At 37.5% G+C, this 15,697-nt stretch overlaps 1 protein-coding gene across 1 annotated transcript in view; it reads left to right on the top strand.

The window, feature by feature from the left end:
- NAV3 (neuron navigator 3) overlaps nucleotides 1–15,697 on the top strand; it is a 531,493-nt gene that overhangs the window by 453,779 nt on the left and 62,017 nt on the right. Inside the window, exons 19-21 of the mRNA XM_049783639.1 lie at nucleotides 939–1,127; nucleotides 10,460–10,512; nucleotides 15,491–15,514. Of these exons, the coding sequence (XP_049639596.1) occupies nucleotides 939–1,127; nucleotides 10,460–10,512; nucleotides 15,491–15,514 (266 nt within the window). The remainder of the gene's footprint in view (nucleotides 1–938; nucleotides 1,128–10,459; nucleotides 10,513–15,490; nucleotides 15,515–15,697) is intronic.

Genomic DNA, 15,697 nt, shown 5'->3' with positions numbered 1-15,697 from the left:
TCCTGGCTTGGGGGACCATATGGGACGCCGGGGGATCCGTCCTAGGCTAGCGCAGGCAAGGCAGGCACCTTACCTCCAGCGCCACCGCCCGGCCCCTCTACCTGATTTTAACATTTATAAAAATCTGATTTCCATTTTGAAAATTGCAGTTTAAAAAACTTCATTGATTTCCAATACATTTGTACATTCAATCACCTATTTCTCTGAAAAACAATGAATATTTTGGAGCTCGATAGATGACTCACAGCACTGGAAATATCTGCCTTGTATGTCTGATATTTGATATTGCTGAAGTTGACCCCTGGCAAATAATACCTGAGAACTGAGGAACACTGATTTGAGAACATTAGGCTTTGTGTTGGCCCTGCATTGCCAGAAGAACTCTCCAACTTCCATATACTACTTGTAGGAGACACAGGAAAAAAAGAAAAGAAAAGAAATAACTACATGGATAATATTGATATAAGTTATAGATTTGCTTGCATTCAAAATTCAAGATGACTGAACATCTTGGCCAACATCCTTGAAAGCTCTTTCTAGGAAATTTAGATTTCTTAACTTTTATTAATATTCTGTTTTTTTCTTTTATCATTAAAGTCATGCATTCACTACAGTAAAAAAAATTGCAGACTTTAGAAAGATAATTGTATTTTCATGATGCCAAGAGAAAATGCCATCTTCTTATATTTCTAGTGTGAAGGGTATTTTAGTAGTTGTATTTGATATTGCTTTAGGAACCAATTCCTTGCCATGAAAATTCTAGAAAAGTGGTGAACTTCAGCATGACTGTCATCTAACATTTCAGAGGCCCACTGCAAAGTGGGCCATGCTATTGTGGGCATCCTTGTATAAGCAGTGGACCACATTCTCCTTTCTTATCGCTCCTGTTGTCAGCATCCAAATCCTGAAACAGTGGGCTGTTGTGCTTTGTTTTTCAGTGAGTCCAACCAACCTGTCTCAGTTTAACCTCCCAGGACCCAACATGATGCGTTCCAACAGCATCCCAGCCCAGGACTCTTCCTTTGACCTGTATGATGACTCACAGCTCTGTGGCAGTGCCACATCTCTGGAGGAAAGACCACGTGCCATCAGCCACTCGGGCTCCTTTAGAGACAGCATGGAAGAAGGTAAGCCAAGGGCTGGAGCCAGTCTCTTGACTCTAGAAGGAAGCTCTGGCCATCCAGATGTATTTCTTTTTTTTTTCTGATTAAAAGAAAAATTTATACAAATCATAAAATTAAGACAGTTTACAAAAGAAGGCATTAAGTAGAGAATGTAAATGTTATTTCTGTGGTCTGTTAGGTATTACTTTTTTTATTGTAAGAATTTATTCAAGAGACAAAATTTATTAACATAATGAGATAAACTAACATAACATAGTAACATAACATATAATATAATTGATATAATAATACATGGTAGTCAAAAAAAGTTTCTGATTAAAAACACAATTTTTCCCATAATGGCTTACATATCTTTCACTGTAGTATTTTAGGTATATATTAACATTGAATCAGGGGAATACCCATCACCAACTATGTCCTCCCCCCATTCATGTTCTCTTTCTACAACCCATATATCCCACCTCACCCCTCAGGCTGCTAGAGTAGGTGGACCCCTCTTTGTCTGGCTTACTATTAGTGATCACATATCTGTTTGGTCCTGGAACCCTCCCTTGTTTCCCCCTCTATTTAAGAGGTAGAGCTAGAAAAACTGAGGTATGTGGTTTTGTTTGAAGGGAAAAAAAGCAATAGATTGGGGTACAAAATAAGAGGAAAAAAAAGAAGTCAAAAGTCAAATACGCTGAAAATGGGCAGAGTCTCTCTAGTCTAGAGGCTTCCAACCTCAGTTTGAGAGAGGACGTGAAAAAGGTAATTGAGATACCACAACAATACAGAAAAAAATATCGAATTAAATACAGATGTAAGTATTTCTTAGAGCAAATAAGAATGCAGGACTCTCACTTGGGAAGCCCTAAAGCTGGACCTAGTTTTTTTCTATCTTTGGTTTTTAATCTGCATAATACAGTGTTTTGATATATCTACTAGTATGCCAGTATTTTTAGCTGTATTATAGTCCAAAATAATTCCAATGTGCTTACAAGAAATTCTCATGATTCTAGAGACTGTCCACCTAGTTATGTCAAATATTAAGTAGATGTTTTGTTTGGCACCTCAGAGTGACATAAAGCTACATAAAGTAAAATATATTATCTCACAAAATTACCAGATGCTGCTGAATTTTATTCTCATATATCACACTTTTAAAATAACCTGATGTTAGGTTTTCTTATATTATTTTAAAATCTCAACCTTATATTGATTTTGTTCATGCAACATTTTTAGTTATAGACTTCTATGAAAAATAAAACTACCAAGTAGAATGCCTGTCTTGAATATAGGCCGGGGTGGGGAAGGAGGGAGATGGGGGACATTGGTGGTAAGAATGTTACACTGGTGAAGGGGTGTTTTTTTTTTTTTTTTTTATGACTGAAACCCAACTACAAACATTTTTTGTTATCCTGGTACTTGAATAAAGTTATTATTAAAAAAAAAGAAAAACTCATTCAGCTTACTGATTCAAATATATATGAGTTTCTGAATTCTATAATCTCACATTTTAGATTTGACTTTTATTTGAGAGACTCCCTTTTGATTTAGCAAAGTATTTCTAAAAGAAAACTGTGAAACAATATTTAAAAAAGCACATCATTTTGGGATATCGAGTTACATACAAATGATAGGATTTTGTATCTTGAAACATACCAGTGTCTGAGCTTAATCATCATTTTTGAACTTAGACAAGTTTCCCAATTTTACTAATCAACTTCTGCATCTGTAATTTCACAAATATATGTGAATAAAATTAAAGTTTTATTTCTTCCTCTTTTCCCTTTCTCTGATCATTTTATTTTTTTTTGTTTTGTTTTTGTTTTTGGGCCACATCTGATGGCAGTAAGAGGTTACTCCTGGCTCTGCACACAGAAGTTGCTCCTAGCAGGTTAGGGTACCATACGGGATACTAGGGATCGAACCTGGGTCCCATGTCGGCCAAGTGCAAGGCAAATAAATGCCTTACTGCTGTGCTATCACTCCGGCCCCACCTTCCTCTGTTCTTATTTAAAGTATCTTCTTTCTGAAAGTCTTGGCAGCAATAAAAATTGGCTCATGACTTTCAGATCACTACTGTGCATTTAATATGCTGGCACCACATAAACTAGCCGGAGTTGGCCCTGCCTTTAGGGAAATTAACCAAATCACTTATATCACCATTACAGAGAGTCATGGTGGGGAGGGGCTGCTTATTGCTACAGTGCTGACAACAAAATAGAACTAATTTGAAATGTAAATTCACTGCCTTCCTGAAATGGCTTTATCACTTTCTTCACAGAGGGGAATCTCATGATACTGTAAAAATAATTTGCTATTTTCCTGATTTAACAGAGCTCCTCTTTACAAAGAGTGCTGTTGGTAAGCTAGGAAAGCATGACCTTCTCTAAACAAGGGGAACTGCTGAAAACCATCCTGAGTCAGTGAGATGTTTTTGTGAAACTAATGCATTAAATACTGGAAATGACAATTCTTAAGTCATGGTATAGATTCCACTAATATTATCTTTTAGAGAGAAGACCAGGCTTAATACTTTGATATTCATAGGGCTGACGAGACCCAGCTACAAACTATAAGTGCTAGGCCTGAGGACTGAAAGAGGGTCACCTCATTCATTATCCTCTTTTTTAGTGGACGGTGTTATCCAGACAGTCTTACTTCTTTTTTATTCTTCGCCTGTGTCCCTTTGTAGTTTACATCTAATTTCAGAGACTTTTGGTCAGCAAAGGTAGCAGGCAAAATTTCTATCCTCTTAATTTTATGCAGGTATATTTTATGTACAAGCATGTGGTCTATCCTGGAGAATGACCCATGTGCACTGGAGAAGAATGTGTATCCAGATTTCTGGGGATGGAGTGTTTATTATCTATCTATTTATCTCTCTATCTCTCTATCTATCTATCATCTATCTATCTATCTATCTATCTATCAATCATCTATCTATATATCAAGTATTGAAGTCTCCCACAATTATTGTGTTATTATTGATGTCCTCTTTCAAATTTGTCAATAATTGTACTAATACTTGCTGGTCTCTCATTGGATGCATATATGTTTAGTAGTGCGATTTCTTCCTGTTGCACATATTCCTTGATTAGTACAAAGTGTCCATCTTTGTCCCTTACAACTTTTCTGAGTCTAAAGTTTGTGTTGTCTGATATTAATGTGGCCATCCCAGCTTTTTTAAGGGTGTTGTTTGTTTGGATGGTTTTCCTCCAGCCTTTGATTTTGTGTCTACATTTGTTCTGACTATTCAGGTGTGTTTCTTGTAGGCAGCAGAAGATTTGATTTATCTTTTTGATACATTATTGCCATTCTGTGTCTCTTATAGGTGCATTTAGTCCATTGACATTGAGGGGGATGATTGTCATGAGATTTAATGTCATCTTTGTGTATAAGTTTGGTGTGTCTATTGGTCTGTCTTGTCTTAAAGTAGACCTTTCAGTTTCTCCTTTAAGGCTGGTTTTGCATCTGTAAAGTTTCTGAGCTGTTGCTTATTGGTGAAGCTAAGTATCCTTCCTTCAAACCTGAGCATAAGTCAGGCTGGGTGCAGTATTCTAGGTGAAGCATCCATTTTATTCAATCTTTGAGAGTTTCTTGTGACATGTCTTCTATATATCTTAAGGATGCTCCTTTGAATGTAATTTTCCTTTTGAATCTTGCCGCTTTCAGTATTCTATCCCTGTCTGTGGGATTTGTCATTGTGAGTAGGATGTGTCTTGGGGTACTTTTCTTTGGGTCTCTTTTATTTTATTTTATATTAATATTTTTTATTTTGACCAAAGTGGATTACAAATCATTCACAGTAGTATTTCAGGTACAAAGTGACTCTTTGGGTCTCTTTTAACTGGTACTCTTCTGGCATTCAGGATTTGGTTGCATACAGTCTTTATCTCTGGGAGTTTCCCTGTAATGATGTTCTTGTCTGTTGGTTCTTCCTGGGGATTTTCTTCCTGGTTTCTGGGACTCCAATAATTCTTATGTTTTTTCTGTTGAATTTATCAAAGATTTCTATTTTCATCTATTCAAAATTTTTTGAGTATTTTTTTCAATTTTCTGATCATTTGCTTTGAGGTTCTTTTCCAATCTCTCCTGCTGTATGGAGTTATGCATCTCATCTTCCAGTTCACTAAGTCTGTCTTCAGCTGCTGTTACTGTATTGGAGAGACTTTTCATAGAGGTTTTCATTTCCTCTACTGCATTTTTCAGTTTTGTTATTTCCACTTGGAGTTTTCTGATTTCTTTATTTGTGATCTGTTCAGATCAATCTATGCTTTCTTTGAGTTCTACGAACTTGCTCCATATTTCTATTCTAAACTCATTATCTGAGAGGTTTATTAGGTGTTTGGCATTTTTTGGGGGGGTCATCAGAGCTGCCATCTGTTGTCCTGAATTGTTTCCCCATTGCCACACTTGAAGTGTGAGTCTTACTCCGTGTTGTGAAAGGGTTTGTGTTCTATAAGAAGTGTGTGGCTGCGGAGCTAAGCAGAGTGCTGCACTCATTTTTCCCCCTATGTTCTTCTTTGATTGTCACTGGGAATCAGAAAGTAGCCCCAGGTGTCGCTTTTTTTTTTTTTTTTTTTTTTTTTTTTTTTTTTTATTTTTAATTATGAGAACAAGGATGCAAAGAAAAAGGACAAGGTAAAGTTACAGTGGAAGGACAATCACTCATACATAATTTTCAGAAGTCCCCTTGCTGATATATTAACTTTGAAATTTTAGCCAAAGAACATTAAGATAAATAAGACAGAATCCATGTACAATTACTTTGTCCCTCAAGTCCCCAGATTGTAACACATTATAATATTTCTTAACAGCACACAAGGCAATCTAAAGCCATAAAACTTACGTAACTCCTTAAACATTACAGGCATAGTATTTTTTTTTAATTTTTTTTTTATTTAAACACCTTGATTACATACATGATTGTGTTTGGGTTTCAGTCATAAAAGGAACACCACCCATCACCAGTGCAACATTCCCATCACCCAAGTCCCAAATCACCCTCCTCCCCACCCAACCCCCGCCTGTACCCTAAACAGGCTCTACATTTCCCTCATACATTCTCAATATTAGGACAGTTCAAAATGTAGTTATTTCTCTAACTAAACTCATCACTCTTTGTGGTGAGCTTCCTGAGGTGAGCTGGAACTTCCAGCTCTTTTCTCTTTTGTGTCTGAAAATTATTATTACAAGGGTGTCTTTCATTTTTCTTAAAACCCATAGATGAGTGAGACCATTCTGCGTTTTTCTCTCTCTCTCTGACTTATTTCACTCAGCATAATAGATTCCATGTACATCCATGTATAGGAAAATTTCATGACTTCATCTCTCCTGACAGCTGCATAATATTCCATTGTGTATATGTACCACAGTTTCTTTAGCCATTCATCTGTTGAAGGGCATCTTGGTTGTTTCCAGAGTCTTGCTATGGTAAATAGAGCTGCAATGAATATAGGTGTAAGGAAGGGGTTTTTGTATTGTATTTTTGTGTTCCTAGGGTATATTCCTAGGAGTGGTATAGCTGGATCGTATGGGAGCTCGATTTCCAGTTTTTGGAGGAATCTCCATATCGCTTTCCATAAAGGTTGAACTAGACAGCATTCCCACCAGCAGTGGATAAGAGTTCCTTTCTCTCCACATCCCCGCCAACACTGTTTATTCTCATTCTTTGTGATGTGTGCCATTCTCTGGGGTGTGAGGTGGTATCTCATCGTTGTTTTGATTTGCATCTCCCTGATGATTAGTGATGTGGAACATTTTTTCATGTGTCTTTTGGCCATACGTATTTCTTCTTTGTCAAAGTGTCTGTTCATTTCTTCTCCCCATTTTTTGATGGGGTGTTAGATGTTTTTTTCTTGTAAAGTTCTGTCAGTGCCTTGTATATTTTGGAGATTAGCCCCTTATCTGATGGGTATTGGGTGAATAGTTTCTCCCACTCAGTGGGTGGCTCTTGTATCCTGGGCACTATTTCCTTTGAGGTGCAGAAGCTTCTCAGCTTAATATATTCCCATCTGTTAATCTCTGCTTTCACTTGCTTGGAGAGTGCAGTTTCCTCCTTGAAGATGCCTGTAATGTCCTGTAGTGTTTTGCCTATGTGCTGTTCTATATATCTTATGGTTTGGTGTCGCTTTTAAAAGAGTTCACTGTAGCCCAGGGCCCGGCAGGAATTATCCCCGGTCCTTCTGGGCAGAGGTACTCTTACCTGTAGTCAGGCACTGGAGAGCTGATTTTGCTGTGCTCTTCTTTAATTGACACAGGAGACAGGCTTTTTTTTTTTTTTTTTTTTTTTCCTATGCTTTTTGGGCCACACCAGGTGACGCTCATGGGTTACTCCTGGCTATATGCTCAGAAATTGCTCCTTGTTTGGGGGACCATATGGGACGCCAAGGGATCAAACCACGGTCCTTCCTAGGTTAGCTGGTACAAGGCAAATGCCCTACTGTTTTCACCACCGCTCTGGCCCCTGGACACTCTTACTTCTATAAGAATGTTACTAGTGGTTGAAAGATGGTGCTTTCTAAATATGTCTAACATATATGTCTCACTGAATTTGAACAAGTTTGAAATCTAAGTCACCCTTCTTTCCTTTTTTGTTTTTGGGCCACACTTGGTGGCGCTCAGGGGATACTCCTGGTTCTATGCTCAGAAATTGTTCCTGGCAGGCTTGCCAGGAATCAAACCTGAGTCTCTCCTGGGTCGGCCACATTCAAGGCAAAAGCTCTACCACTGTGCTAACTCTCCGGACGTTCTTTCCTCTTTTGACTCATTATTTATTTCTCCTTCCCTCCTTCCTTCCCCTCTTCCTTCTTTCCTTCTTGCGTTCCTTCCTACCTTCCCTCATTCCATCTTTCCTTCCTCAGTCCTTCCTTCCTTCCATCCTGCTTCCTCCCTTCCTTCTCTCCTTCATTCCTTCCTTCACTCCTCATCCTTCCCTCCTCCCTTCCTTCTCTCCCTCCCTCCTTACCCTTCCTTCTTTCCCTCCCTCCTTACCGCTTCCTTCTCTCCCTCACTCCTCCCTCTCTCCTTCCTTCCCTCCCTCCCTTTTTTCTTTCCTCCCTCTGCCCCTTCTTCCCTCCCTCTTTTTCTCCCTCCTTCCCTCACTTCCACCTTCCCTCCCTTTTTCTGTCCTTCCCTCTTTGCCTCCCTGCTTCCTTCTTTCTCTCCCTCCTTCCCTCTTCCTTCTCTTCTCCCTCACCATCTCTTCTTCTTTCCCTTCTTTCTTCCCTCCCTCCATCTTTCCCTACCTCTCCTCCTTTGTTCCCTCCTTCCTTCCCTCTTTACCTCCCTCCCTTTCTCCCTCCTTAACTCCCTTGCTCCTGCCTTCCCTTCATCTTTCTGTCCTTCCCTCAATTCCTTCCTCTTCCTTCCTTTTCTCCCTTCCTTCCTTTCTTCCCTTTCTACTCCCTTCCTTCTCTTCTCCCTCCTCCATCTCTCCTTCTTCCCTCCTTCCTTCCCTCCTCCTTCCCTCCCTCCTTTCCTCCCTCACTCCCTCCTTTGTTCCCTCCTTCTATCTCTTCCTCTCTTCCTCCTCCCTTCTTTCCTTAATTTATTCACTCTCTCCCTTCCTCTGTCCTTCTCTCCCTCGCTCCCCCTTTCTCCCTTTCCTCCCTCCTTCCTTCCTTTATTTCCTTCCTTCCCTCTCCCTTCCTCCTTTCCTCTTTACTCCCTCCCTCATTCCTTCCTCCCTCTTTCCTTCCTTTCTTCTTTCATTCCCTCCTTCCTTCTTCCTTCATTCCATCCCTCCCTCCTTCCTTCACCCTTAATTGTAACTTTCCTTCTTCCTTTTTTCTTTTCTTCCCTCCTCCCTTCTTCGTTCATTCCTTCCCTTCCTCCTTCCTTTCACCCTTCAATACACCTTTCCTTCTTCCTTTCTTCTTTCCTTCATTCTCTCCGTGTCCTCCCTCCTTTCTTCCTTCTCCCCCTTTTCTCTCTTCCTTCCTTCCTTCCTTCCTTCCTTCCTTCCTTCCTTCTTTCCCTTCTTCCTTCATTCCTTCCCTCCCTCCTTTCTTCCATCCTTCATTCTACCTTTTCTTCTTCCTTCCTTTCTTCCTTCCTTCCTTCTCTGCCTCTGTCCTCCCTCCCTCCATTCTTCCTTTCCTCCCTCCCTCCCTCCCTCCCTCCCTCCCTCCCTCCTTCCTTCCTTTCTCTATATTTTTCTCTTTCACTATTTGCCCTTAATTTCCCTCTGTTGTGTTGTATGAATTCCATGTATTTATACTCAGTTTTAAAGAGATTCTTCCTGGTGTCACTAAAGTCCTTTCATGTAGTTCATTCATGTGTTCTTAGCATACCCAGCACATTGCTTGGGATAGTAAATTTATAATACTGTTTTATATATGTGTAACAAATATATATATGTATGTATAATTTAGATATCTGCACACTGGTCTATGGGTTCTGTGATTTTATCATTAAAATTTTTTAGTCCTAGGTTATAGCTAGAACCTAGCACATTATGTGTCTTTTACTAGTGTTTATTAAGTGGATAAATAATTACTTTATTCAAGGTGAAGTTTTCAATAAATAGCTATTAAGTATAGTTTTATACATATTTTTTGGCTTAAAGGCCAAAGGGGATTTAGAGAATTTGCCTTGCATAGTTTTTATTTTTCACTTGAGGACATTGGCATGGGAAACATTTTAAATTATTTATTGTTTATGATAGTATTTAGATACACCTACATAAGAAGCCATTTATATTCTAGTCATAATTTTAGTAAGATGACTCTTTTAATTCATGTTTTTCTATTAATAAAATTACTATTAATACAATGGAGCAATCATTCTCAATTTTAAAGGGCACAAGAAAATCATCACAGGTAATGCTGACAAGGAATATTCTCTACACTCAGAAATCATTTCTGGCAGATTTGGGGTACCATATAGGATACCAGAAATTGAATCCAGGTCAGCTGCATGCAAGGCAAAATGTCCTACCTGCTGTGCTATCACTCTGCCCCCAAGAAAGTTCTATAAAATGCTCATTTCCATTCAAGTCTGTGGAGAAACACCCTGAAAATAGATCAGTATTATATTAAAAAATCAAGTAAAATGTTAAAGTTCGCAGTGACTTTATTCTATAGGATTCTCAGGTTGCCTAATAATGAGGTACCCACAGTGGTCTTTAGTACAGTGAGGGCTGTCTGGTGAAAGTTGGTCCCTTGAGCACAGCAAGGGGGACCTTTCCATACCTCCAGACCAAGTGGGTCTCCATAAATGACCCCAGGCTTGTTCTGCAACTTTGAAACTTCCTCTAATTCTGGAATCACCTCTTTTATACTCAGTAGTGAGGTGTTCCTTTGCAGTCTTCACTCTTTTCACCTCTTGTTTTTTTCTGCCTTTTCCAGTTCATGGCTCTTCATTATCTCTCGTCTCCAGCACATCTTCTCTTTATTCCACAGTAAGTATTGCTGGATAAGAAAATCTTGTCTTTGTCAAGCACATGCACAACTGGATTGGCAGTGGACTCAGGAGCACTGTGTAGTAGGGGATGCACTAAATTCTGTCTCAAAAATATCTAACCAGTATAGAACAGTCAGCCACAGGCTGCTTTTAAGCAGTTGATGCCTGTCTCATAGGGCAGGCAATTTTTCAATTTAATCCACTTAAGTGTAAAAATCCACACATGTTTAGGAGTTATTACAGACTTATAGGCAATAAAGAGGTTAAAGAGCTACAAAGGGATAATTTGAAAGTATAAGTGAGAAGTATTGTTTTAGGAATAAAAGTTGAAATGGATTCTTATGATATAGGTCCTAGGATGAGTAGAGAGATTCGATTCATATATTTGTAGCTCAACATTGAGAGGTGAGATGAGGCCAGGTGTTGAGTAAAGAGGCATAGCCACATGAGACAATAGCGCCCAGGATACAAGAGCCCTCCACTGAGTGGGAGAAACTATTCACCCAATACCCATCAGACAAGGGGCTAATCTCCAAAATATACAAGGCACTGACAGAAATTTACAAGAAAAAAACATCTAATCCCATTAAAAAATGGGGAGAAGAAATGGACAGACACTTTGACAAAGAAGAAATACAAATGGCCAAAAGACACATGAAAAAATGCTCCACATCAGTAATCATCAGGGAGGTGCAAATCAAAACAACTATGAGGTACCACCTCACACCCCAGAGATTGGCACACATCACAAAGAATGAGAACAAGCAGTGTTGGCAGGGATGTGGAGAGAAAGGAACTCTTCTCCACTGCTGGTGGGAATGCCGTCTAGTTCAACCTTTATGAAAAGTGATATGGAGATTCCTCCAAAAACTGGAAATCGAGCTCCCATAAGACCCAGCTATACCACTCCTAGGAATATACCCTAGGAACACAAAAATACAATACAAAAATCCCTTCCTTATACCTATATTCATTGCAGCACTATTTACCATAGCAAGACTCTGAAAATAGCCAAGATACCCTTCAACAGATGAATGGCTAAAGAAACTGTGGTACATATACACAATGGAATATTATGCAGCTGTCAGGAGATTTAAAGTCATAAAATTTTCCTATACATGGATGTACATGGAATCTATTATGCTGAGTGAAATAAGTCAGAGAGAGAAAAACGCAGAATGGTCTCATTCATCTATGGGTTTTAAGAAAAATGAAAGACATTCTTGCAATAATAACTTTCAGACACAAAAGAGAGAAGAGCTGGAAGTTACAGCTCACCTCATGAAGCTCACCACAAAGAGTGATGAGTTTAGTTAGAGAAATAACTACATTTTGAACTATCCTAATAAAGAGAATGTACGAGGGAAATAGAAAGCCTGTCTAGAGTACAAGTACAGGCGGGGGTTGGGTGGGTAGGAGGGAGATTTGGGACATTGGTGATGGGAATGTTGCACTGGTGATGGGTGGTGTTCTTTACATGACTGAAACCCAAACACAAACATGTATGTAATAAAGTTGTTTAAATAAAAAAAAGAAAAAAAGAAATTATAAATCTTAATATTTACTTTGAAAGGGATGTAACTGTATACCTGAATAGAAAAAGAAACACGAATTTGTAGTAAGGCTGTGTGTGTGTGTGTGTGTATGTGTGTGTGTGTGTGTGTGTGTGAGAGAGAGAGAGAGAGAGAGAGAGAGAGAGAGAGAGAGAGAGAGAGAGAAAGACTTTGGAATTAAAATAGAAAATGTGTGGGCCAGAGAGATAGGGAATGCACAGCTGTGACTACATACCCTTGGTTGCAATGCTGGAACATTTGATCATATTGGTTATGATATTTGCTTATTATATAAATATTATATTTGTAATTATAAATAAAACTATAATTATATTATATAAATATTGCTTCATATAGTTAGTGACCATTAAGACTTTTAACTTCCTGCAAAACCCATTTGTAAAATGGATTTTATTTATTTTATATCTCATATCTAATCAGTGAAAAAAGCATCATACTAATGTTTTGACTCACTGTTAATAACCATAGCACACACAAAAAGGTAAATATCAAAAACTTGATCTGAAAAATCAGCTCTGAAAAGACCTCCCATATAATATATATATATATATATATATATATATATATATATATATATATATATATATATATATATATATAATGGTCATAATTTTAACTTCTATATGTAACTTATTTGCCCTTTTTCTTTTTTTTATAATACCTTTACTTAAGCACCATGATTACAAACATGTGTATAGTTGGGTTTCAGTTATAAAAAAGAACACCCCTCTTCACCAGTGCACCCTTCCTCCATCACTAATGCCCCCATCACCCTCCTCCCCCACCCCCTGCCTGTATTTGAGTCAGGCATTTTATTTCTCTCATTACCATTGTCATAATAGTTGTTAGTGTAGTTAGTGTAGTTATTTCTTTAACTGCATTCAAGACTAACTGCACTCTTTGTGATAAGCTTCATATCATGGGCTGGTCCTTCCAGTCCTCATCTCTATTGTCTCTGGGTATTATTACAATAATAAAGGCATCACTTTTTCCCAATTTTAAATTGTACTACAAAGCAATGATCATTAAAATAGCATGGTATTGGAATAAAGACAGACCCTCAAACCCATGGAATAGACTTGAGTATTCAGAGAATGTTCCCCAGACATATCATCAATTAGTCTTTGATAAAGGAGAAAGAAATGCAAAATGGAACAAGGAAAGCCTCTTCAGCAAGTGTTGGAACAACTTCTCTTTTTCAATGGAAAATGTAATAAACGCCATAACTAAATTAATAGAATAAATTATTTAAAATTACATATATAGATTATGAAGTCTGAAAAGCAGTAGGGAGTTAAGGCATTTATATTGATGACCCTAGTCCAGTGCCCTCACCATATATTGTTCTGAGCACAGCCAGGACTTATCCTTAAGTGCAGATTCAGGAATAGTTCCTAAACGTGTGTGACCCAGACTCCTCAATTTCAAATTGCATATATATGTATTTATATAAAAGTATTTATTTAATATTAATTTTATATAATTCTAGAAAACTCAGAAGCAAAATTTGAGCAGAATGACTTAGCAATAGTTATGAAAAGTAGAAGAAAATTTAATAGAACTTATAGTTAATTTGCCAAGATGCCAAGACATACATACAACCCTCAGATTTCTTTTTATTATCTTTGTCATTTCTGGGTTTGTTTTGTTTTGGGGCTACACCTGGAAGTGTTCAGGAATTACTACTGGCTCTATGCTTAGAAATAACTCCTGGCAGGCCAGAGGGAACATATGGCATCCATATGGGTTGCCAGGGATCAAACCTGGGGTCGTGTGCAAGACAAACACCCTATCTGCTGAGCTATAAACCCAGCCCCAGATTTTTTGTCATTTCTATCTAAAAGTTCTTTTCTAGTTTTGATTCAAAATTAATGTTTATAGTTATGGGAGTTCAGAGTGATAGCACAGCAGGAAGGATGCTTTTCTTGCATGTAGCCAACCTAGGTTTGATCTCTGCCATCCTATATGATTTCCAAAGCTTGTCATGAGTGATTGCTGATACAGAGCCAGAAATAAAACTGGAGCCACCACCAGGTGTGGTACAAAACTCAAAACAACCAAACAACCCCTTCATTAAAAATTTTATTTTCAGGCTTGAAGTCATTAGAATTAAAAAAGGATATACACATATAAAACAAAAATTGATACATAAAGCATGCGAGCTTTAGGTCAGAATTTACTTTTTAAGTGTTTCTAATGAAAGCTTCTACTAGCAATAATTTGTTTTAAAAATAGGAAAATGCAGGAGAGAAAAATTCTTTTTGTGTGTATGTGTGATTTTTTGGGTCACATCCAGCACAGCTCAGGGGTTACTCCTGGCTCTGAACTTAGAAATTGCTCCTGGCAGGCACGTGGGACCATATGGGATGCCAGGATTCTAACCACTGTCAGTCCTGCATGCAAGGCAAACACCCTACCTTTTGTGCTATGTCTCCAGCCCTAGAAAGATCTTAAGTTCAAAATTATGCACAAAAGACCTCAATGTTTATTTTCCTTTGTTTCATATTTTCTGGATTAAAATGGTTTATAAATATCAGTTCAAGTCGCTTCATAACATTTTACCATAAAATGATTCACAAAGAGAGATAAGAAAATATTTTTTAGCGTTGACTATGCTACTACAAACTTGTATTGTTCAGCAATCTTATGTATTACACTTTTTTCCAGAATAAAGACAGTTTCCAATATAATGGTTCATATAACTTATCTTCTGGCATTTTGAAGCATAGAACACAGGATGAAAAAACAGAGCCAGGAGTTTTCTGCTTTTAGATGAAAAGACAGAGAAAGCTTCTGTAGCAGCATCATTGTAGCAGCATGGATTGTGTAATTAAAAATGCTATGCACCAACTTTACTGCCACCTTAATCCTGGCAAGTAGTGTTTGGCTGACTTGCAGTACAATAAATTTAAATTATATATTTTATCTGTAAATATACATGTATGGACACATAAAATAAAAATTTAAGTTAATACTTAGCAGGGCAATGACACTAGGAGGTGGTTTTGAGTGAAAAATAAATAAATTCCTGTTCTTTTCCCACATTATGTGTGAACTAAATCCAATTTAAATATATTTTCTTGTGCCTGTCTTCAGAGTATAATTTTACAACTTTCTTATTAGTGGGTTGGATCTAAGAGTAATAATTATTCTAATTATATTATCAGCTCTAAAATACTCCTGGATTAAATAACGTATAGTTTTAAAGTATTTTCTGATTCATGTCTGAAAAAGCATTTGTCTCTAAGAAAGGTTTCTGCTTTGGTTAAATCATATAAATTTTACTGTCTCCCTATATTAAACAATGATTATATTTTAAATACATGATGGTTTATGTTATTAAGTTATAATTGTGCAATTACTTTACACCAATTACAATTTAATTGTTTTTTTTCTTTTCAGGCTGAAGAAAAGGCTCATTCAGAGGTACAAATATCTGTTGCGTTTTTGTGTCTGTGTTTTTTGTTTGTTTTTGTTTTTGTTTATTGTTTGCAGTTTTAGTTTACATTCATGATAAAATTAGTATTTCTACCACTAGAGGGCTCTGTGACACAGCCATGCAGTATTGAGACAAGAATAAGCAACATGATTTGCAAATGATTTACAATC

This window comes from Suncus etruscus, chromosome 11 (assembly GCF_024139225.1).
Source record: "Suncus etruscus isolate mSunEtr1 chromosome 11, mSunEtr1.pri.cur, whole genome shotgun sequence".
In the NCBI taxonomy this organism is placed as follows: domain Eukaryota; kingdom Metazoa; phylum Chordata; class Mammalia; order Eulipotyphla; family Soricidae; genus Suncus; species Suncus etruscus.
The sequence above is the reverse complement of the archived record's forward strand: the minus strand, read 5'-3'. Positions and strand labels throughout refer to the sequence as shown.